Here is a 25,710-nt window from a genome sequence, read left to right on the forward strand (position 1 = left end):
TTTTTTGTTTTCATTTATAAACTGAGGTGATTGGAAAATATGGTCTGCTCATTAGCATCAGTTAACCTAAGATGATGTGATTTACTCTGTTGTAGCTCAATGAATTCACTTTCTTTAATTTTGTAATTATTCTGTGATTAAGCATTAGGGAACTGCTGGGCTGAGGGAAGTGCAAAATGAAGAGGACATTTGGATCTTCCAGTTGTCCAGGGTGACAAGTTTTGCTCTGGTAATTGTTTGTGGCTTTATTCTGCCTGAGTGAATGAGCATTAGATAATGGATTAATTCCCTCAATAAACTATTATGTTGTACTATTGGAATTTTCCAGATGTATACTAAACAGGAAAAGACTGTTTTAGGTCAGACATGAGTCTCTTTTAAAAGATGGGTGACTTATAAAAGTTACTGATCACAGTAAAAGGGGCTCTGCTCATGTTTTTTTGGTTTTCCTACCGTAGGGAACTCCAGGGACTGTTACTGGTTAAACAGCATGAAGCTGTTTTGTTTCTAAATTCTAGTTCAGTGTTCTAACTACCCTAGGGGCCTCTGATCTTAACACAGTTTGCTTCTAAATGTAGTGTAGATGTAGATTATAAATTGTTGCCCTGGGAACACACACTGTTCACATTACAAGAAAAAAAAAAACCTTGATTATTTCTGTAATGTGTAATTTATATATACTTATTGTCTGAAAAACAGTTACATATTTTAAATTTTAGTATTAAAGACTCTGTGCTTTCCAAATTAGAAATTTAAGACTATCTTATGTGACTGAGGCTTGAAAATAGGTTAATTTTGTTGAATGGTGGTGGCCTGTTCCTTTTATCCCAGCAGGTGAATCTCTGTGAATTGGAGGCCAGCCTGGTCTACAGAGTTAGTCCAGGACAGCCAAGGCCAGAGAAACCCTGTCTCGAACCCAGCTCCCTCCTCAGTCCCCCAAAAGAAAGAAAAGAAGCATTTTCTTTAATTTGTGCATCAAACAAATGTTATTGTTTGCGAAGTCAGCACACTGTTAATTAAGAGAATGAGACTGCAACAGCTGATGGGAGACAGACCTTACTGTTAAAGCTCCCACTCTAGTAGGGAAGACAGTGACATGTTACATACTGTAATAGCACAATAGAAGAATACTGTAATGAACGGGCATTGGCTGTCTTACAAGAGTTCACTCTGGTTGGCAGGGAGGTGTTATATTTCAGAAGAGCTAGGGGAGCTGATTGGCTACAGCAAATATTTAATATGTGAGATTAGAAGTAGAGGTTAGAGACTAGTTTGGAAACATTTAAAGCATCTGGTCCAATATCTGATATGAATTTCTTTTGAATGTATATGTCTTAGGTGCTATCAAATTTACCTTAAATGATGAGTAACTATTTTGTTAAATATTTGTGTTGGAATTATTGATATTACAGCATATACATACCTGCTTACCTACCTATGTATTAGCATTTTAGTCTTCATTTGAACCCAGTGCATTTAGCATGCTAGGCAAACACACTATGACTGAGCTGCAGCTTCGGGCTCATGAGATATTTTTGATAATACTATGCTCAGTTTTCCTTTGTACCCAAGCAACATTATATTTCACACAAGATACATGATATTGGGTTATTGTATAGTTTTCATTGTCCTTTAAGCCAGTAGTTTCCTAGTAAGGGGGCTATTTAAAAATCTTGGACTCCCACCAGGCAGTGGTGACATATGCCTCTAATCCCAGCACAGCACTTGGAAGGCAGAGACAGGCGGATCTCTGTTGGAGGCCAGCCTGATCTATGGAGTGCCAGGGTAGGCTCTAAAGCTATACAGAGAAACCCTGCTTCAGGGGGTAAAAACAAAATTGGGCTCCCTCCTACCTCAGCTTTGAGCTCAACAGATCCTAGGTTAACTGGGATTTTCTCCTGTAGAAGTTGTTCATGTGTTTCGGATGCACAACTGTTACAGCCTGACATGAAGAGATTATTCTACATGCTGTCATTGACTTTTACAGTAATTCAGTAAGAATGGAATGGGGTCATGTGTAGCTTAACAGTAACAAGCCTATGGCATTGGAATAGCCTGAAACCTTCATAAAAGAGAATCCAATGTAGTGTATTATAAACAATATCCATTCATGGACTTTGAACTTAAGTGTACCTGAAGTCAAAGCAGAGTGTACAGCTACAAGTTTTTCAGAACAGGAAGTGACCTCTATGCTGATGATGTTGTGAAGTTGCTGATGATTTCAGTCAGTATATTAGGTCTATATGTACAGGGAAGAGATGCAGGCTCAATTCTGACTAGAGGTAATTGAATTCACAGCATAGTTGAGTTACCAGATAGATGCTGTTAATAACATGGAAATTATAAAGTACTCATTTTAAAGGAAATTAAGACCAATAATCTCTACAGTATTAGACTGTGATAGAGACTGTGTCTGGTGTGTGACAGTTCTGGGACTCTTTGGATTGTGTGTATTGATACACCTGAGGATCATCTAGTAATGAGTTACAGTAACCTAGGGACTCCTTCCCAGGAGCCATATAGATGTAGGTATTGTACTTTCTTCTTTCTGTTAGTAAAATATGTGCCTTTTATGTTCCAAATACTACTTTGAGAACAGGTGTAACTACTAGGTAGCAGTGACACAAAGAATAGATAGTTATAAGTACTTGGTATGTGATTAGGAAAAAAAGCAAATATGTGACTGTTTTTCCTTTTAAAATAAAAACAGAGTTTAGAGAAGAAAGCTGAGAAAAAGTATAATTGTACCCTGAGTGTTTGCTCAGTGACTGTACATTATCTGAAAAAGACTAAAAAACTCATGGCAGGCAGAGCATCTAATGTGTTTTTCTAGGACCAGGGGATCCAGTTCAATGATGCTGCTAACTATAACCAGCTCTCAGCAGGTCAGGAACTGAAGAGGAGGTGCAGAGTCAGCAGCTAGTCACACGATTGACTTTTTTCCTCTGAGGGAGCAGAACTTAATTCTCTGGGGCCGGTAAAAAGGAACACACACACACACACACACACACACACACACACACACACACACCCCTTCTCCAGCATGTCAGATCTCTCTTATCACACACACACACACACACACACACACACACCCCTTCTCCAGCATGTCAGATCTCTCTTATCACACACACACACACACACACACACACACACACACACACACACCCCCCTTCTCCAGCATGTCAGATCTCTCTTATTTTTTCCCTTACCTCTTTCCTGATGTTTTTCTTCTACATACAACTGCATATACATACAAGTGCCTTTTCTGAGGGTCAAAGCTTAGTTCTTCATTTTATTTTTCTTTCTGTTGCTTTTCTGCACTGTTCTCTGTTCTTCTACCCAAATGTTTCCATTCTTCTTCCCAGCCTTTCTCCTTCTGTATCTTTCCTTCTTCCTTTCTTATTTTTCCCCTACAGTTTATATACCCCAGCAAAAATTTTCAAACAATATAAAAATTACAATGTGGATATAGTCTATTTTTCTTCAAGTGAATGATTACAATGAATACAAATATAAAAATAGCATGTTTCTCATTTCCCTTACATGATTAATCATTTTACATAGTACAGGTGATAAATTATTCACTAAGACCCATATACATTCATGTTTAAGCAAGTTGGTATAGAGTGACAGAGTATAAGCAAACAAGGTATTTTTCTCAGCCAGTTCTTTTGCTGGCAGGCTGTATTTTGTGGTTACAAAGACAGGGTCAATTACTTTATTTTTTGTTTTTTAAAATTATTATTTATCTCAAAAGACAGTCTTTTTAAAAAAAATCTTAAAAGAATCACAAATCTAACCTTTTATATATAAAAAACAATTGGTCATTTCAACTTTACATCAAAAGTTTTTTTTTTTTTTTTTTTATTTTTTATATCAGGAAGCTGGGGGCAGAAATGGGTAGAAGGAATTAATCATTGCCCTTGATCGCCAACCCATCTTTAACAAGAAAGGCACATCAGCTATTAATAACTGGGTTACCTTTGTTCTTGTTCCTTGACCTTAACGAGTCCCTCGCTCAAATATTAAAAGTGTGTCTTTCTTAACTTTAAATTGTGCCCCAAGATTTTCTACATCAAAGCCATCAGCACAAACATCTTAACCTAACTAACAATCTACATGTCTAAATTCTTTCTGAGGGTGGTGGTTGAATCATTAATCTTCAGCAGCAATGCTTGGAAAAAGTCAATCTCTATTATTTTGAGTACTGATAACACTGCCCAGTGAGGGACTAGAAACCTCCTGAGAGTTTTATACAATTCATGAGGGACATGGTGACTTTGAGGGCAATAAGCAGAGCTATGTTCAATAACAGTGTGAGATCCTCATATCATATAGACCTTGGGGCTCTGCCTGTCCAAAGCTCACCCAGTGGTTATGCTGACAGTCAGGTCATATTCCATGAGTTCCAAAGCTGTTTGCTGTTCCTCTCTCATGGCCTCCGACGATGCCCTCTTTGCTGTATGGAAGCCTTGTGATGGGTCCAGGGAGCCTTGCTCCTTAGAGAAGTCCTACCACCATACTAAAAGTAGGTCCTGCAAGGATAAATAGAAGGCCATGAGAATATCTACCCTGGAAGCTGCAAATGTCATGTCGATATTTTAACAGTTGTATGTGTGTTGGGGGTGGGGGCGGCAGAAATTTAGTATGTATCTGTCAAGCCAGGTGAGTTGAAGTGACAAGACATAACCTTGGAATCTAGAAAAGCAAGATCTTTATCAGTAAAACTCTGCATGAAGTTTTCTTAGCACTGGAAATGTAGAAGCAGTAGGGGGTATCTGCAAGGTTATGAGATTTTTACAGGTAGTGTGTGTAATAATTCTTCCAGAATAAAAATCTCCATGGTAAGTGACACGTCTCTGTAATGCTGAACATGCCCAGTGCATCTCACAGCACCTATCACAGTGAAATATTTGCTCCAGAGAAACAATACAGAAATAATCATGGCATCATTAACCCTACAGTTTGAAGATGAAGCCTGTAATTCTGTAAGAAAAGCTGATTGACCTTGGACAGTTAGTGTCTTAATGTTCCTCAGGTGATGTGAACTTCAATAAATTGGTTCACATAAAGCCTTTGCCCAGTGAATCTGGCTGAGAAAATAGTCATTAAATTTATAGTCTGAAACTACCTAGAGGAATTATTTGAGAAATGAGAATTAGTATTTTATATCATTTTGGTGATGGTGGTAGTAGGAGGGCACACAGGGTCTCCAGCTAGTCTTGAACTCACTTTGACCCAGGCTGGTCTTCCCAGGTGCTAGGATGGATTACATGAGCCACTCTGGATATCCCTAATCTTCTCTTCTTCCTCTTCCTCTTCTTCTTTTTTAACCCTTTTGAGCTGAGGACCAAACCCAAGACCTTGCACTTACTAAGCAAGCATTCCCACTGAACTGAATCCCCAACCCCCAATCCCTAATACTCTAACCATGATGTTTTTTAAATTTCTCTATGTGTGAATCTGTCTTCTCACATGTCACCAACCATTCTCCACCCCACATTTACCATCTGCCTCTCAGATAGATGCTAAATATAGAAGGCAGTGTTTATCTGGAACTCTTCAAAGGAAAAATGTTTGACATGAGTGAAACACCTCTGATTAATGTCCTAAAGCATAAACTTTTAATTGTTTTGTCTTTATGACAAAAAATTACTTCAGTTTGGGTATGTGCAGTGATGGATTGGGCTCTAGCATGTTGGAGCCCCAGCCTCAGCCCTGCCTAAATAACCCTGGAAGTACATGTATGTCATAGTCCTCTTCCTTTTTAAACACAGATCATAAACAATAACAATTTTGAGGATCAGCTTTGTTCTGTGTATCCGTAAATAAGTAGTTCTATTTTCTTTCTTCAGGTAATTGGCCTTTGTTTTTAATTCTGTGATTAAATCTTTTTATACACAACTACTTTAAAGTTTTTGTGGTTAATCTATTCTGGATTTGGAAAGCAGATATTGAAAGTTGTTGAGAATTGTTCATGACAGTGATGAGGCTCAGACTCTTTATGGAAACAACCTTAAGCCCAGGGTAGGACTTGATAATTGCCCAAGCTGTGTGTTGGGTACATTAAATAAGTTAGTTCCAGGTTCTGTCTGTGTTTGCAACATGTTTGCAAATTTCCATAATTTTTTCCCTTCATTTCTGTGTCTGTATGTTTGTTTGTATATGGGCAGGTTTGGAGGCCAGAGGCGAATATCAAGTGTCTTCCTCATTTGCTGTCCCCCTTATTTTGTAAAGACAAGGTCTCTTACTGAACTGAAGCTTACTGCTTAGCTAGTCTGGCAGGCCAGCAGGCCCCAGAGATCCTCCATCTCCAGTTCTCCAAAGCACCTCTGTACCTGGCCTGTTTTAACTAATGATTTTTTTTTTTTTTTGTGATAAATTGTTTTTGTTGTTTTGCTTTTAATCAACTTATTAGTTTTTTGTTGTATTGGGAATCATGCTGTTCTTCATGCTTGTGTGGCAAGCTTTTAGGTGCCTCTCCAGCTTCATTCTCTGTTTTATTGAGACGGGACTCTGCAGCTCTTTACTGACCTGGCCAAACTCACTGGGTAAACCAGGCTGGCCTTGAATTTGAGTTGATCCTCTGTCTCTATTTCCAAAGTGCTAAAAGTGCTAAGATTAGTGGCCTGTATCATCATCATTCTGGCTTTGGTGTTTTTTTTTTTTTTTTGTTTTTTTTTGGTTTGTTTGTTTGGTTTTGTTTTTATTATTTGTTTATTGATTACTGTGCATAGTGAAGGGAGGGTGGAAGTCTCATGTATCTGTCACAGTGCATTCCTGAAGGTCATGGTGTTGGTTCTCTTTTACTTTTATGTGGGTTAGGAGCATTGAACTCAGCTCACCAAGCTGACATAGCAAATGTCTTCACCAGTTGACCATTTTGCTGGCCTAAGGTATAGCCTCGGCTAGTTTCTGACTCATCATACTCCTGCCTTAGCTTCCAACATACCCTACTGACTTTTGCCACCACAACCTGCCTATTCTATTTTGTGGTGTGTATGTGTGTGGTTTGTGTGTGTGGTTGGAATTGAAGAAGGTGGAAGTGTCTCGGTAGCTAACAGAACAGTACAAGTTAGAATACTGATGTGCCAGCCTTACTCTGTCACTCATTTGACTGAGTTAATCATCTGAGTCAGAAAAATTGGTTGAAAGGTTGATAGTAATAGCGACTACCAGTGCTAGTTTGTGAAGTGCTTCAACAGCCCTACTTAAAAACTAAAAACATTCTTGAGTAGCTCTCTGAAGCAGATATGTTACCCCCCCTTTTTGAGATAGTTGAGACTCAGAGAAACTGAGTCCACCTAGCAGCAGGATAAGCATTAGACTTAGTAGTATATCCCAGAACCCACCTGTGTAGCTAAGCTATGCTGAAGCTTGCTTTGTTATAAGAGTCTTCTTAAGTGCCTGGTATTGTGGAAAAGCTGAAAGCTGGGGTGGGGGTGGGGCAAGGTCAGTGGAGACTGCTGGCCTGGCCTGGATGAGGGTCAAGGCTTACTCTCCAGTCAAGGTTTTGTTGAATACCATTGCAGTGTGTGCACCTCATTACAGTTTAGATCCACTTTTGTGGGTGGTTCCTGGTAGCAAGTTAAATTTGGTGATTTCTTTTTATTGCGCCCCCCAATCATGTGGAAACCTATTAATATCATTTTCTGTGTTCTGTGTTTTCTTCCTTTTTTAAGTGTTGCTCCAATTTGGTATTTCATTTCAAAATTACAAAATAATTTTGGGAAAAAAGATTAGTTAATATTAACTCTTAATATCCTAAAGTCTCATACTGAAACTTTTTATTCAATGCTGAGTTACATAACTGCTTCTCAATTTTCTGTCTTTATTCTACAGAATGGTAAATACGGCTGGCCGTCTCTGGAAAGGCCACTGATCCGCCTCATGTAAAGTATGCTCAGTTCCTTTCCAGTGGTGTAAGTATCTTCTCAACTCTATTGGTCAATTTAGTAATGTGAGACTGTCAGGACTGTGACTCAGATTTGATAACAAATGCTTTTAAATTCAAAGAATTCATCTAAAAGGCTTTTATTTCTTTATGTGTGGGGGTGGTGTTCAGTTCCTTTGGCTTGTGCATGGTTAGGACAGGGTGATGGAAGGTGGTACCCTCCTTCCATGTGGGATCAAATGCACTTTTACCCTCTGACCTACCTTGCCAGCCCAAGATCAAAGACATTTTTAGGAAATTATTCAAGTGGTGTATTTTTTTTTTTTTTTTTACCATTTTTACTTTCAACATTGTATTTTAACCCTTTTTTTAATTTAAACAAAAGTTTTTTTTGTATTTATTATTTCCTTAAAAGTCATTTACTTTAATTATGTGCACATCTTGGTATGCATGAGTGCAAGTATCCAAGGAGGCCAGAGGCCTCCAGAACTGGAGTTCTGGGTGGTTGTTAGCTGTACCACGTGAGTGCTAGGGACCTAGCTCAGGTCTTTATAAGAACAGGAAGTGCTTTTAGCTGCTGAGCCTCCTCTCCAGCCCCATATTCCTTATTTTTAACTGTTTAAAGCTTAGAAGCTGGTAAGATAGGTGGTTAAGAGTTAGTGAGAGCTCCAGTTGCATTCTTAGGAAAAGCAGAATACAGAAAATTGTGTTCTCTTAATGCTTGATTTGAATGCAAACTCCTAAGGACACTATAGCCATTTCTCTTTCCCCACCGCAGATGGTAACATAGTTCTGCCTATTAGCTAATGTAGTTGCTAGCTGTTCTTTGGAGTCAAGGCAAATGGAGATGGTGATGTTGTGTCAAGAATGTTTTTGTGCTGGAATATGAACTGTAACCACCAGTTCATACAAAATAGGCCTCGGAATGAAAGTATTCCGGGAATTTCAGAAATTAGAGAAGATAAAGGGCCTATTAGCTCATTAAGTGCATCTTTAGCGTCTAGTGCAGAGTGCCTTGAGCCTAAGTAATTTCTAAAATTTGGTGGAGTCTGTTTCACTTAAATTCCTTCTGTTTTGGTTGACAGTTCTGTAATCTAATAGGTAGACATTAAGATTGGTTTTCTTTATTATTTAGGTTTTCCTTTGGAACCCCCACCCCGCCCCCAGAGCACACTCTGTGATTTAGTGCAGTCTCTGGAGGAGATCTAGATGATAGGACTGTTGCCCGCCTGAGTTTCTGCTGAGCAGCTCTGCCCTAGGAAAGGCACTTTATCTTTGGGCCTTTGCCCTCCCCACCCACCCTTTTGTTTGCTTGTTTGCCTGCCTGCTGCTTTCTTTGTCTTTTTCTGTTTCTTTTTCTTCCCCATCCTTGTTTTTCAAGACTGGAGTCTCACTATGTCTAGAATAGCCTGGAACTTGCTCTGTACCTCACAAACATTTTTCCTTATCCTCCTGAGTGCTGGGATTGTAGGTGTGTACCACCGCACCTGGCTCTTTGACACCAAACTTTTATCTCTGTCTATAAACATGAGTGCTTTTAATTAGGTCTTTCTTGTATATAGTAAAAATAAAGTGGTAGTCAAAACACAGTTTCGCAAATCACACAGTTCATTGCCACACAAAGAAACCCCCTCCACTTAGGCTCACAGTTCCTTTTGGTTTTTTGAGATGGGTCTTGTAGAGCCCAGACAGCATTCAGACTTGCTACTTGGCTAAGGAAAAACCTGAATTCCTAATCCCCCTGCCTCAGCTTCTTGTGTCACTACACTTGGAAAGGTTTATAGTTCTTGAGGAGTGGGTAAAACAAACAAACTTCAGAGGACTGTCCTTAATGTACAGTTGCAGCGCACTGCACAGTGAGTTCCTAAATTATTGAAGCTGAGTTGTTCAGTTAGTGTAGTGGGAAGTAAGATACCAGCTGTACCTTCGCAGGAGTGATAATGTCATTTGATCATCATAGTAGAGGTCTGTGAAGTCACAAAGGACATACAGACAGAGATCACCTTGATTGATTGCTGAAGGCTTAGCCCCAAACATAACATCTGTGTCATTCCCCTCCAAAGCCTTCCAAGGCCCTGACATTGAAGAGAGGAAGTAGAACCGTGGGAGCCACAGGATAGACAGGAGTGTGGTGGGATGCTATATTCTGAGACATTAACGTAGTAGTCAGGGCATTGTATATATATTATTGTCACTATTTTTAAAGTTATTCATTCAATTAAAATAGCAAAATATTAAAGAATGTATTGTCAAATGAAAACAAGTGTTTTTCTGGCTTTTTTTTCTTTTTAAATTTACTTTATTTGCATTGGCATTTTAAAATGCTTATATGTATGTCTGACATGAGTGTCAGATGTTGGAGTTACAGACAGTTGTTAGCTGCCATATAGTTGCTGGGAATTGGACTCAGGTCCTCTGGAAGAGCAGTGAGTGCTCTTAACCACTAAGCCATCTCTCCAGCCCCTTTTCTTCCTTTTTTAGCACTTGATGCCAGAGGGCACTGCTGATACTGGCAGGTGAAGCTGCAAAGCCTTTAAAATGTCTGTCAAACAAAGTTTTTGAAGGCTAGTAGTTCTTGTCAACAACTTACTAGAGGACCTGGGGAGGTTTAATGTAGCATTCCACAAAGAAGGTAAAGTTCAAGTGTAAAAGGAGATGATGAACAGCAGCTCTGCTGTATCTTATAGATGTATTTGTCATTTGTGGAGTGTTTGAAATCATTTTAAAGCTGCATAACAGATTTTCCTCCAAACTGCACAAAATGGAACTCAATCAGTGTTAATTTAAAAAAATACTGAAGTGAGATTGAGATATTGGAATATAATCACATTTTTTCACAACATCCTTTTATGATTTATTTATTTCCTATTTTATTATTTATCCTATTTGTTATTAAAGGGTCTGTAGTCATAGACTATCCTTAGGCTTTAGTCAGTTTACCTAATAATTTGAATTATAGAATTACTTAACTCTATAGCTCAATTCCCTGTAAAACATTATTTCTTACTTACTCTTACATGGCATTTTCTTATTTTGAAGCCACTTCTTCAATGGTAGTAATAACCAAGAATGGATGATTATACATACATACATACATACATACATACATACATACATACATACATACAGAGACAGAGCAAGCCTGGAATGTTTGATTCCTCCTACAGTGACCACACAAGGTAACATGGTTCTGCCTACTCATTCAGGACAAGATAAAACAGCAGAAATAATCTGGTAGAAAATTTGTCTGCCAGAAAAACTTAACTGTTGATGCTTTACAGTTCATGTAGTTTTTGGCCCTTTGATATCAGTGCTAGTTCATCATTTCTGAATGTTTTAGCTAGACTCTTCTGCTTTCTGTCTTTGGAATGTTATTTATCGTGGTATATATGTCCCAGGCCTTGTGGCTTATCTAGAAAATTTTAGGTGTTATTGCAAAATATGGTTAATAACTCAAGATGTACTGTGGTCTTACAGTATTAGTTTAGGAATTGAGCCATAAGTCCTGAACTAACTTGTTCTTTTCTATTCTAATCTTTGTCTATATTATTTAAGTGTCAAAATTGTTATATTATTTTCAATTACTGTTAGCTGGAGCCTGCATTCAAATCAGTAATTTAAAGCAAAACTGCCCCTTATCCTGTGAGTGATCTTTGTACATGAGAAAAATAATTTAGCCCCTCCATGTCATCTTCTTTTGTCTTATAAGGATTGCTGGCATTATGGTCCTAGATGACCTTTATAGGTAATTTTCTGCTGTTATTTTATGAAGCTATGCTTACTCTCGGTAAATTATGAGAAGTACAAATGGAAAATGGCATAATACATCCCATCCTGTGTATTGATGCACGGCATAGTATTCTCAATATCCGTGAGGGCTTCTAATCATTTGTGTGTTTGTGTTTTCTTGGTAACGTACCGTATTTTCAGTGTCGTGTGCACAGTGTGATCCTACTCAAGAAGCCAGTATCCTTTTCCTCCAAGGCAACAGGGGCTGCTCTTGTTGCAAATTACAGACATACATCCATTTAAACACAATGAAGTAAAGGGAAGTTGTTTGTTCCACGAAACTAAAGAAGAGCAGGAGAGCAGGGCTTACGGGCCTTTAGAATTACAGAGACAACAAAAGGTGCAGGGATTTCCCATGTCCTCTTTTTTTTTTTTTTTTTTTTTTTTTTTTTTGGGGGGGGGTTTGGTTTTTTGTTTGTTTGTTTTTGTTTTTGTTATCTGGTTTATTCTCCCTGTAACTCCTGCTGCACAAAAGACTTCCTATGGTTTAACACAGTTAAACTTATTGTCCATCTTACCATAGTCTAAGTAGAACATTTTGAAGAGAGCCAAATTTCGATTCCTGTGGCAGCCTGTTCACCTGAAGTTGATTTCTATGAAGAGATGACCCAAGATTAAGTGTTCTGGGCAGTCAAAGTAATAGGGGGATCCTTTCCCCCCTTTTTTGATACTGGAATAAAAGTGGTTTTGTATTGTTAGTAGGTCCTAAATGGTGTAAAATATTTCAGTTACTCTGAAATTTTATGCTAATAGCCAGTGTTGTCTCATATAGAGGAAGACTTGAAGGACAGCACATTACTTATGATCTGTGCTGAGTGAACAGGATAAGAAATATGGTTAACTTTGCTGCACATAGATAAAATAGTTCTTAAAGTTAGGCATCTAAGGGAGGAACAGTTTGTGAAATACTTTGATTGGATGAGGACTGAAGATACCAAAACAGGCCTTTTATTTTCAAGGGAAAGTAACTATGAAGATAAAAATGTAATTATGAGGGAAAATTGGGATTTGCGAAGCCAGTAAATCCAGGGGTTTGGCAACTATTTAAAAAAAAAAAAATGGAGTCAGAGAGGTAGCTTAGTAAACAAACAAACAAACAGAAAAAAAGACCCAGGTGGTGGTGGTGTACACCTTTAATCCTAGCACTTGGGAGGCTGAGGATCTCTGAGTTCAAGACCAGCCTGGTCTACAGAGTTAGTCCAAGATAGGCTCCAAACCAAAGGTACAGAGAAACCCTGTCTTAAAAAACCAAACCAAAACACAAACAAACAAGAATATGAACTATTCTTAAAGAGTACTTGAGTTTTATTTTGTGACAGGTATCACTAAATTACAAGCTGGTTTTGCACTTGGTCTGTTGACCAGATGGGCTCTGAAAGTTGTTATCTTTGTGCCACCAGGGTGTCCTTGGACTTTCTAAAAGGTACAAAAGTATCCTAACCTTGGTGTCCTTAACAGTTCATAACATTAAAATAAAACAAATAAGTCATTCCTACTATGAAGACATGCTATGAGAATTAGGTGAGGTTATATTATATGAAATTCTTGCCCAATTTCTTAAAGTGACTGTTCAATTGGGTTTTTCTACTGTATACTGTGTACAGTACACAGGGGTGAAGAATAGTAAGCTCTCCAACAGGTTTAGGGGACTGGCCTAGAGCACATTTTTCTTTAATGGAGAAGGAAATTTCTTGACCTCTGTTTCTCTTAGCAATTGTTTATTTGAGAATGTGATATCTTGTTTATACTCTAACAAATAAAGCTTGCCTTCAGATCAGAGGGTGGAGCTAGCCACTAGTTAACCATAGAAGTTTGGAGGTCTGTACAGACAGACAGGAAGTGATATGGTTGGGCGGAGAGAAGAGTTTAAGGTGGGAGGAGACAGGTACTTGGTCTCTTTAGATGAGGAGTTAAGAGTTGGCTGTGGCTTGCTCTTTTCTCTCTCTGATCTTTCAGCATTTGCCCTGATATCTCTTATGGCTGTGGGCTTTCATTATTAAGACCTGTTAGAATTTATGCTATATGAAGACTGGTCCATGCTATATTTATCTTTCACTAGAAAATACAAGTTAACATAGAGATGGTTATCACTTTCAGAAGTCCTGGATTCAAAAGTCAGATTTTAGGGGCCAGAGAGATGGCACAGCCGTTGAGAGTACTTGATGTGTCTGCAGAAGACCCAGGTTGTGTTTTCAGGCCCCACATGACAACTTGCAAAGCTGTTTGTAATTCAGTTCCAGGGCATCCATTGCCCTCTTCTGGCTGCTTCTGCACTATGAGCATGAGGTGCTTATAGGTACATGTAGACTAACACCCAATACAAAACAATAAAGACAAATACGTAAATCTCTTTTAAAGTCAGCTATTATTAAAAATGTAATTCAAGGAGAGAGCATTTTTGGGATGTGGCTAATATCTTAAACAAAATACTAAGTTTCTAAGAAAACATTTTCTGGTGTGCTATTGTGTCTTGTTAAGGTGGAAGCATATAGAACCAGTTTTCAAGGTAGGAATAGCTCCACTTGGCTATACACATGAGGAATCCATTCAGAGAGCACGCCTCAGAACTGAGAGGCTCTCAAGACTGCTAAGAAGTAGAAGCAGAGCTTGGTGTATTGTGTGTACTGCTCTTATCTTCCACTTATGTATTTATACTAAAACTGGGCAGTGATGGCGAACACCTTTAGTCCCAGCACTCAGGAGGCAGAGTCAGGCAGAGTTCGAGGACACCTGTACTAGTTACTAGTATTCACTTAGATTCAGCCAAGAGAAACATTTTTCACTAAATGACCTAAGAGTTCTGTGTCAGTTATTTGGAAAAGCAATATAATTTTTTCCAGCAATTACCCATTAATATGCTAGTACACAACAATATATTTCAGAATTGAAAAAAATGGACATTATCATGTAGTTTGAGCCTAATGCATTATATGCTTTTTTAGGTTATGAATTGATATCTTGACATAATTAACATTTTGCTTCCAAATTTGGTTGATTACCAAGACTGAAAAATGTAAACTTTATTCCATTATAAGTTTAGTTTTATCTTATAACTGACACACTCAGAATCTATACCAATCCAAGTCACAACAAAAAAAAAAAATTCTGGTAGGACTCATATCTTTTTCTTTTGTTATTATTGTTGGTTTGTGTGTTTTACTAATATGTGTATGAATGCATGTGGAGGCCAGAAGTGGACATCGGATGTCTTTATCAGTTGCTCTCCACATGATTTTTTGAGACAGGGCCTCTCACTGAAACCACAGCTCACTGATCATCTTGACTGGCTGGTCAGCAAACCCCAAAGATCTCCTGTCTACCTCTCCAGTGTAGAACTCCTGTCATGTGCTGCTGCTCTGAATTTTTGCATTGGTGCAGGGGGTTGAACCTGGTAACCCTACTTACACAACAAACGTGTCGTTTGACTGCGCCATCTCCCTGTCCTGCTGGTGCTGAGATCAAGCCTCTTCTGCTGGGGATTCTTTGTGGTGAAATGTTTTTGTTAGTTAACAATAAAGGCACTTCATTTTTATCCTTTTCTTCCCCCTCTCCCCCTCCAGTTTGCTGGAAACCATGTCTCACTATACAGATGAACCCAGATTTACCATAGAACAGATAGATCTGCTCCAACGTCTTCGGCGTACTGGGATGACCAAACATGAAATTCTGCATGCATTAGAAACTTTGGACCGCCTTGATCAAGAGCATAGTGATAAGTTTGGAAGGAGGTCCACCTACGGGGGAAGCTCATATGGGAACAGTACCAACAATGTTCCAGCATCTTCCTCTACAGCCACAGCTTCCACACAGACCCAGCACTCCGGAATGTCCCCATCACCCAGCAACAGTTATGATACCTCCCCACAGCCTTGCACTACCAATCAAAATGGGAGGGAGAACAACGATCGATTGTCCACATCCAATGGAAAGATGTCACCATCTCGCTACCATGTGAACAGCATGGGTCAGAGGTCATATAGCTTTGAAGCCTCAGAAGAGGACCTAGATGTAGATGATAAAGTGGAGGAATTAATGAGGTTAGTTACTTTGTCTATTCTGAATTCCCCTAAAACATCTATGTTTTTAAGATTGTGTTTAAATATTAGCCCATATTTTGAAAACTTACCAATAAGAACAATGGTTTCTCCCTCCCTTTTTTAGAAATTAAACTAAAACTTGAAATTGTGGTTTTATATCAAAAATTTTGTCTTCTCTACATCAGCCCTTTCGTTGCATGTTGAGGCTTTTCTAGTCTCTTGATTTCTCAAAGGGCTTTCTGTATTTATGGCTTTAGCAGGCAATTTCTAACTGACTGAAGTTCATTTACTCCAATCCTTAATCTTTCATTGTAAATATTTTTTTTCTGAGTGATAAGATAAATTTACCATGATGTATAATACATGCACTCTTCATTTTTCCTTTCAATCAGTGCAATCATTTAAGCAACTGTTGGGTCAGAAGTAATTTTCATAAGAAATATAGATACCATCCCCCTAAAAGTCTGAAGTTCAAATTTTAGCAGTAGAGGCAACACCCACATGCACTCCATACCTCATCAGTTGCCAAGTAAGCATGTGCGCTTCGAGTTTAACACAAAGACAAAAGCCTACTTTCAACTAAGGTCATCAAGACTTTGTAGCAGACCTGGTTTTCTTTGAGGGTAGCAGACATGTGTTTTCTGTGCTGTGTCCTGAACTAGGATCTTACTTTAGCACATGGTGTGGGCTCAGTATGTTGGATGACTAGATAAATTAGGCCTAAACCTTAAGGGTATTCTGTTTTGAAATGAGGATTTGGAGGTGGTTCTGGGTAAAGGATGTTTGCTGCCAAGCCAGAGGACATGAGTTCCCATCCCTGGGACACAGTGGAAGGAAAGAACCTACTCTCCAAAGTTGTCCTCTGACCACAAGTATCATGGCATAGTTACTCCTGCACGCATGCGCGAACACACACACACACACACACACACACACACACACACACACACACACACACACATTCAATAAGATAAATTTTTAATCTTTCAAAATAAAAGTTGAAATACATGTATTTTATTTCTTAAGGAACCAGGAAAAGGAATCAAAAATAAGGCATGTCTTTAATCTGGTTAAGAATATAAGCTGGGTATGGTCACTTATGTCTGTAACCTCAACATTTGGAAGGCCAAGGCAGGAAGATTGCTCTGAGTTCAAGGCTAGCATGGGAACTTCTAGGCCTGTCTGGCCTACAGAGCATGGATCTTTCCAAAAAGCATCAAAAGAAAAACAATACAGATGAGGTAGACTTTGACAAACTGCAGCACAGGTTTTCAAAGGCTTCACATTCTACACTAAGTGCTTAGGATTAGGGAGATTTTACAGGTCTTTGCAAACAGAAACAACAAAAGCATTGTTTTCTGTATAGTTAGGCTGTTGTGTTAAAAAAAAAAAAAAATGATTGCTTTGGGCTGGAGAGATGGACTCATGGGTTAAGAGCACTTGTTCTTGCAGGAAACCTGAGTTTGGTGCCCTGTGCCCACTTGGTAGTTTCCTACCATCCATAATTCTCATTCTGGAAGGTTCAAAACCCTCTTCTGACCTCTGCATGCCCCAGGCATGCACATGGTACACATACATACATGCAAGATAAACACTTGTGCACCTAAAATAATCTAAATTTTTTTAAAAATTTCAGAGGCTGCAGATTAATTAGTTACTGTTGATAATGAACATACTGTAGACTTGACAAAAGTAAAAATAAATATCGTAACTGAGTTTTAACTGGTCCTGAAGATTTTCTGACATAAATGCAGAATGACTGTGGCTTGACAGCACTGTGTGGAGATCCATCCTGTGGCACCTCTGTTGGGAAGACAGCCTTAAACACACAGCCTCTTCTGAGTTTGTTTTCAGGGTAGAGTTGCCACACATGGAATCCTAGGCTGCAGGGACTGTGGAGTAAATGTTATGAAGAGTATCATTCCTCAACCAGTCTGTGTTAGCAAGCTTTTATCACTCTGAAATTCAAGAGATCAAGAGGCTGTTGGTTTATCTTCAACTATTAACCCAGGCACCCACACTCAACTGTTGCTAGTGACTCTCTTAGTGCTGAAGACTGAACCCAGGGCTTTATCTCCCACCGAATCACATCCTTGGCCATAGGTGATGTGGGGAATTTAGCATCTATCATTGTTCATTTCCAAAAAGGGAAACCATTTGGGCAAATAAGTTACTATATTCATTGAAGTTTCATGAGATTTTAATTATCTTGAATAGGGAAGATAGCCAAATATCATTTATTTGTTCAGGTGCTAGCTTGTTTTGTTTGTGCACGTTCACTTGGGTACAGTCTGACAGGAATAATGTGTGTTTCATTTGTGTGCTCTTAATTGTTGTGTAGTTATTAGAACCCTTTCTTCTTCCCTTCCTCTGTTTCTTGCTGAGAATAGCTCCTTTGACATTTAGTTAGCTAGGGTCCTCTAGACCTCTGGTACCCTTGATCCTCCACAATTGAGCTTTCTCACACTCCAACTTTGCTCATGTGTGCCCCCTCTCACTGTTTCCAAGTTTGCAGAGGTCAATCCTTCATAGGACACAGGGAGAAGTTGACTGAATGGCTGCTCACATGACATTTGCAGTTCCAACAGCCATGCTGGGTGCTTGATCAGTGAAACTGAGTTCATAAAAATTAGTAATTTGCTTAAGAAAGTTTGATTATTGAGCCTAAATTATATCCCATGTCTTTAATTATCATTGTGTTGCTGGTATATTTTACTACTGATATTATTTATGCCTATAGATTAAATAAGGCTTTAGGAAAGGTAATAAATATAATTCTGTAAAAAAGTGTGAATGGCCTTACTGGGCTTGCCCTTCTCCTCCCCTGACATGATATCTGTTACCTCAGATCAGTCACTTACTAAACAATGAATTTTTATTGTTGAGACATTAGAGAAATTTTCAAACAGTAGCTCTTTCTGAGTATTTTGTATCTGTCTAGTGATGTACTATCCTTGCTGCTTACTTAACACTCAACATGACAGTGACCTGGAATTGGTGGGCTCTACTAGGAAGTGTGGATCTCTGAAGGCCTTCCTGCTGCCTGTGTCATGTGTAAAATCCATGAGCCTGCAGGTTCTCTGTCCTCAGACATGCTTTGCAGATTTTGTAATCCAGTGAATCCATATTACAGTATGTAATTTAAAGGTACATAATGGAGATTTGTGTGTGTGCAGCTTCATCAGGTTATAACTGTACCCTTGATCACTTGTTAAAGAGTCATAGATTATCTTTTCTAGTTTTTAATTGGGATCAGAAAAGAAAGAAGAAAGCCACACTAGCATGTAAATTCTCAGTAAATGATTGAATGCATCACTTTAGGAAGGACTGAAAGCCAACAGTGAGAGCCAACACATTTTACATTAGGACATCTTAAAAGTCCTATTAGTATGTAAGTATATGCATAGGAATGTGTGTCTGCATCTGCTAATACAATAGACTATAGCAGTGTCTTCCTGTGGTTTTATATATATATATATATATATATATATATATATATATATATATATATATATATATATGGTCACATACATACATGCATACGTATATTGAGATAATGTAAGTGAGGCTTATTGGAATTAGCAATGCTGTATATTAAGCATGTTGCTCTACATCACCCATATACTACATTTTGTTAGTATTTTGCACAAAGTTCTGCAAGTTCATTCCAAGTTGGTTATGTATATGCTTAAGACTAAAGCATCAATTGATCATCCTTGAGCCATGGCATGTTAAAATTCAAAACTTCTGAGCACTCTGTGTTACAAGTGAAAAATTCTCTAATACAACAGATTCCTCCACACAGTTGTTGAAAATACTTTCCCAAATTACATGTAGTCTCTCTATATAATTATAATATAATTGAACTTTATATTTGTACATGGGCTCTGCCCCTAAAGTATTTCATTATAAATATGAAAATAGTTCCAAATTTAAAAAAGGAAAATCTGAAAAGGCCTGTGGTGTGGTGCACTTCAGCCTGCATTTACTTGTGAGGCAGGATGTTCGTGCTCTGTAAGAATATAACCCACTATGTGGTGTGCACTCTCCCTCCATCTGCATACAGAACAGCTCTCCCTTTAATGTCCTCTCTTAAAATTGTCCTTTGTATCTGCACAGGGAGAAAGTCATGAGTGTCTTTCAGCTGTGAAATACACTGTGTTTGCTTCGTCTTGGGGTGACTTTGACATAGCTCCCTTTACAACATCCAGAAGAATGTTGAGGGTGTGTTAACTCAGGGAGTATGAGTCATCTTAAAGCATGTCATTTTAAAATATGAGCCCTTTAATATGCTTTCTTCCAGAAAACAAATCAGTGTCATTTTGAGTCACCATAAATAACCTCTCCATCCTGATTTGGAAAACATAAACATACTTGAAAATAAGAATTCAAAGCTGTTATAGAAATTTAGATCAGATTTTTCCATTTTACAGTATTTAATCTCGATAATTTTATCACTCATTAAACAAATTAATTTGTATTATATTTGTAAAACTCCATGCTGAATATGACAGAATTTTTTGCGAAAGAACTTTCTAGGCTATTAGGATAGATGGGCTATAGAGCATTGTGTCCATACTATGCTTGAAATATTAAGAATTAGCTTTGTTAAAATAGATTTTTTTTTGTAAGCTATGGTGATCAGAGAGAACTTCTCTAGATAGATGACAGTTACATCATGTCTTTTTAAAAGGTAATCAGAAAGCCAGGTGTGGTGGTACTCCTCTGGAATCCAAATACTTGGGAGGCAGGAGACTTACTGTGAGTTCAAAATCAGCCTTGGCTACATAGCACGTCCATGCTCAAAACAAAACAAGAAGCAAGGAGCATTAGAATCAGGACAGGGTGATGGTGCCACTTATATCCTGGCACTCCAGAGGCTGAGGCAGGAAAAGCTCAGATTCAAAGTGATCCAGGGTTAATGGCAAAACCACTGCCTCATAGTCCTTTTCTCATATACATACAAGTGATTTGTCAAACGGGCATTTTTGATGGATTATTTCTTATACATCAAGAAGGATGGTAGTGGAGTTTAACTAGTTTTAAAAACAAAAGCTGTTTACAGTGATGGTTAGAAAGGGACTGCTCCATCCTGTTGTGGAAGTCTACCAGATAAATACAGTAGCAGGAAAAAGCAGCATGCACTTAAAGTGCCTCAGTTGAGATCAAGCGGTTGCTTATGCTGGAAGTTAAAAGTGAACCTAGAGAAATATTGGGTTTTTGTTTTAATTCATTAGAACTTCAGAAGGGGACAGTCTTGAGGCATGTAAGATATTGTGGTAGAGTGGAAGAAGGGACTCATTCTCTTCAGGAAAATCTCAAATTTTCAACCAAGGGAGGAAATACTGTAGAATAGAAGACAAGAGAGTCAGATTTGTGTAAGTGATATTTCACACTAGCAAATAGGTGGTTCCACAAGGTAGAATGCAGTTAAAGGAGAGGGTGAAGAAGACAAAAGGCCAGTCCAGACCTGTAGAATGAACTGGATAGTGAAGACATATGGTGTTACTGTTTTGCGAATACCTAGTGAACCCAAGCAAACAGGCATTCTTCTTCAGTGACTGGGAGTACTTTGTCCATGGTGCTTTGAAGTACCTGGTCTAAGATGTTCACTTCAGTCTGACAGCTACAGCTGATCATTTGTTTCTTCTTTTCTTTGGATCCTGTCTAACTATTTTATAGAAGTAATAGTTTATGCCTGTATGATACATTTATAATTTCAAAACTTTCTACTTCAAAGAAATGTCTTTTGCATATATTATATGCATGTTTGTGTATGTGTTTATATCATTCAGCCATTCAGTTTTCTATTTCATTGCTTAGAGGAACATTTTAAAGGTTTTTCTTTTTTGTTTTTGTTTTTGTTTTTGTCAGTGATCTTATACAGGATCTTGTACATGCTGGGGTAGCATACTGCCACAAGCTATATCCATGACTTCTTAAAACCCTTTGAAATTTGGGGGTAAGAGAGGGACCAACAGGAATGGAGGAGAGGAAAGGAACCAATAAGAGTAGAGAAGGGGTGAAGGAAAGGGCCAGGAGGAATTGAGAAGGGTAGAGGGAGGTGACCAGTAAGAGTGGAGAAGGATGGGTGTGGAGTATCATGGCAGACAAATGACTGGATCAAAGTGCATTATACACATTTGTAAAAATGCCATAGTGAGACCCATTATTTTGCACAAGTAATGCACACCAACTATAGAAATGAAAACCTTTGGAAGGAGTGTGTTAATATTCTTGTTTAAAAAATGGTCAAACCAAAGCACAACTTTATTAAGTGCCTTTCCCTTGCATGTTTTTACCTTTTAAGGAGTAGAGGGGCTAGAGAAAGAGACCAGGGTGGGTCTTAGGATGCTGGCCAGGCATTTAGGCTTTTAGCCACACCTCAGTCTTCCCCCAACCCCCCGCCAAATAAACCAGTAAAGAATGTGTGTTTAAACTTACTGTGGATACTTTAGAGACCTACATAATGTATAAGAATATGTTCTTGTAGGTGGTGATTGGGTTACTATTTTCTAAACATTGAAGACTCCTCCTGTCTTGTTGCAGTCCTTTAATAATGCTATACTGCAAGGCTTTGATTAATTCACAGTCTGGTGACATAGTTGGGTGTTATCTGTTCTGTATGATTTAGTGTCTGCTCTAGGTACATCTGATTGAAAATGAGTTCGTTTAAATTTATTTTAAATTATTAGTCAAGAAAAAAATACCATTTGCTCATTTTGCCTACAAAGGAACATTTTTAGATTTAATCTGAATAATTATACTCAAATATAGTTTCATTTTCCAAGATCATTTGGTATGTTGAAGTGCAATAGCTTATATACAATTTCAACTTGACTTTGTAGTTATGTCAGAAGACAAATGATTTGGTTTGTGTACAAAAGCCATCTGAAATAGCTATTGCTAAAGTTGTCTCTTGCTTATAATTGGTATAGAGACATGCATTTTGAGAGAAATATATTCAACATGTAGATTGTAATTTAAGTAAGAGAATTGTAAATATTACATTAGGCAGCTAAATTTTTATTTTCTCCTTATCACTTGATTAGGATTTCCAGTCAGTAACTCAGGGATATTATAGAACTAAGTATTGGATCCTCACTGTCCCATCTATTCTTTCTAAAATTCCCCACAGCAGGGACACACCCCAGACAGTGCTGTGCCTGCAGCACAGGAATGTCTTTAGCACCCAGAAAAACGACAGGCAATGCTGGCATTTGCCTTTACCCTGAGAGGATCCCTGCAGCTCATTGGCCAGCCAGTCAAGCAAACTGGTGGACTCTGGGCTCAGAGACAAACAGGGATACTCACATGTACACAGGCTACATGCACAGCTCCACAGGGAATATGGCAACCCCCAACAGGGTGCATATCCCTTCCTGGTAAAGGGGCTGAAAGACATGTCTAAATTAAATTGCAGGTTAGTATCATCTTCGGATAGGATACTTTTGTTTCTTCTCCAATCTGCAGTGAGACTTGAGCCCCTATAAAATTTGTGGTTTGTCCACAAAACAGTTTTTAAAGGTTTGTGATGCCTTTGTCTTAAATCAAGGGTCAAAGGTTTTACTGTAAATAACTAGTGCTGAACATTTTAGACTGTGCCAAGAGGCAAAATTGTGCTATAGTATAGATACTCTATACAAGAGAGAAAGCCGGGAATGACCACATTTAGGATACTGAGACTAGGTGACCAGTAAACTCAAGGCCTGCATGGACTAATAGACTGTCTCAGAAAACTTAAAGGAGGGAGACAGAAAGAGAGCGAGAGAGAGATGGCCGCAGCTTTTCTCTTAGCATCAAGAGACTGAGATTGGAGGATTGCCTTGAGTTTGAGCACCACCTGGACTAAATAGCTTCAGGCTGGCCTAGCAAGTGAGTTCCACTAAGGCAGTGGTACACACATTTAATCCCAGTGCTCAGGAGACAGAGGCAGGAGGATAGTTCAAAGCCAGCCTGGTTTACAGAGTGAGTTCCAGGACAGCCTAGACTATACAGAGAAATCCTGTCTTAGGAAAGAAGGAAGGGAGGGAAGGTGGGAAGGAAGAAAATAAGGGAGAGAAGGAGGGAGGGAGGGAGGGAGGGAAAAAGGAAGGATAGATAGAGTCCCTGTCTCAAAACATTTTGAAAAAATCGATATGGAATTGTAATAATTGTATGCAGTTTGTGGGGGCTAAGCAGTATTTGTAAAAATAAAAGGGTGATTTTTTTTTTTTAAATTCTTTTGCACAGGTCCATCTGAGAAAGAATATTAGTTTGTGGTTTATATGAGAGCAGATGGCAGATTGACTCGAACTGAGGCCCTTAATCTGTTGACCTTGTCTAGATAATAAGCTACCATGGTTCTATGTCAATTTTCATCTTGAATAAGAAATCGTGTTCTGGTTTTATAGTCTTTAAGCTCCAGTTTAACCTTTATTTATTATTTGTTTTGGTGAATGTTCTTTGTCATTCTTAAGGATGTCTGATCTATGAAAACGTGCTTTTTAAATAAAGTAAAGTTTGTAATGGACCAAGAGTATATAATACCGAGGTTGAATAATATAGTTTTTAGTATTAACTATTCTGTGTACTTATTATATGTAATAAATACTTATAATATGAAACTGTTAATTTTTCAAACCATCCCACATTCTTTGTGGGAAGGGCTTATACAGAAGGAAGGGAGAGGAAGTAGCTAAGAGTGTTTCTTACAATACTAATATTTTCAGTTGAGAGAATCGTATTGATTTCTGCCCCTGAAGCATTTCCAAGGTTTTAAGATGAGTGTCGGTCACTTCTACAGTTCCTCCATTAACCTGCAAACCCACAATCTACTTACAGCTGATTTTCATTGCTGTTGCTTTTTATTTTTCCAGGCCTTCTATGTACGATTTTTCCCCCAATAATGAGACCATATGTACCGTATGTGGCAGCCTTGTTCCTAATTTAAATTATACACAGCATGCAATGAATGGTCCTTCCATATGAGACTTGTGTCCACAGTGGCATTCACTGAGGTGTCTGTCTGGTGGTGTGACGTTTCAGGACTGGAGTATTCGGTGTTTCTTGGTTTGTTGTAATTTCATATTTTCACCCAAGTTTAGTCTGTTTCCCTTTTATTTTTGTGTCCTTCCTTTCTGTGTTCTCCCCACCTCTCTGCTTCACCTTTCTTTTAGCAAAGATGAGGATTTCTACCTTCAACATACATTGTTGGTCTTGTCTTCTGTTTTTGTTAGGAGGGACAGCAGTGTGATAAAAGAGGAAATCAAAGCCTTTCTTGCCAATCGGAGGATTTCCCAAGCAGTTGTTGCACAGGTAACAGGTAAGAGCCGGAGAGCCCTTTATTCTAGAATCATGTCTCGTCTCTGCCATCTGTGCAGGTGTTGGAATATCTCTTGCATTTCCGTGCTGCAGCCCTGTTGGCTTGGCGTGGTGACTGGCATTTAAACCAGTGCCTCTGAGATCAGGGAGCTCCAGTGTTTTTTTTTTTTTTTTTTTTTTTTTTAACTTATGTTAGTAAATTTTGTAACATTACTAATAAGAAAAACAAATCCCTGTTTTATAATTGAAAAGGGATGTTGCTTCCTTTTGATCATGATAGCGCCTGTGGCACCTCCACATCAGCTGCTGTCGGTTTCTTATTTTTAAAAGTTTTGCCATCCTCTAAATCAAATCTAGGACTTTACCAGTAAAAAGTAACTCCTGAGGAAAAAGCTAGTCGTGGGAGTCTTTTTTGTTTTGGGGGTTTGTTGTTGTTGGAGCATTGGTTTTGTTTGTGTTTTGTTTTTTCTTGAGACAGGGTGGAATGCAGTTAAGGCTGGCCTCAAACTCACTCTGTGACTGATAATGACCTTGACCTCCTGATCCTCTTGCAGCTACCTGACAAGCGCTGGGATATATGCACCACCATCCCCTACTGAAAGTTGTGTCTTTTGAGTGACCTTTTCTGTGCATGAAAGCTTTCCTCACACCCTCCTGAGAAGACGAGAGTCGCCATTGTCTTTTTGC

The 25,710-nt window shown here is 38.5% G+C and overlaps 1 protein-coding gene across 11 annotated transcripts in view; it reads left to right on the forward strand.

Moving 5' to 3' along the window:
* Hmbox1 (homeobox containing 1) overlaps positions 1-25,710 on the forward strand; it is a 122,442-nt gene that overhangs the window by 36,473 nt on the left and 60,259 nt on the right. For all 11 annotated transcript variants that reach the window (XM_051195515.1, XM_051195516.1, XM_051195517.1 and 8 more), the window contains exons 2-4: positions 7,843-7,922; positions 15,244-15,720; positions 24,939-25,024. In XM_051195515.1, coding sequence (XP_051051472.1) covers positions 7,900-7,922; positions 15,244-15,720; positions 24,939-25,024 — 586 coding nt within the window. In that variant the 5' untranslated portion in view covers positions 7,843-7,899. The remainder of the gene's footprint in view (positions 1-7,842; positions 7,923-15,243; positions 15,721-24,938; positions 25,025-25,710) is intronic.

The sequence above is a fragment of the Phodopus roborovskii genome, unplaced genomic scaffold, assembly GCF_943737965.1.
Source record: "Phodopus roborovskii unplaced genomic scaffold, PHOROB, whole genome shotgun sequence".
Taxonomy (NCBI): Eukaryota; Metazoa; Chordata; class Mammalia; order Rodentia; family Cricetidae; genus Phodopus; species Phodopus roborovskii.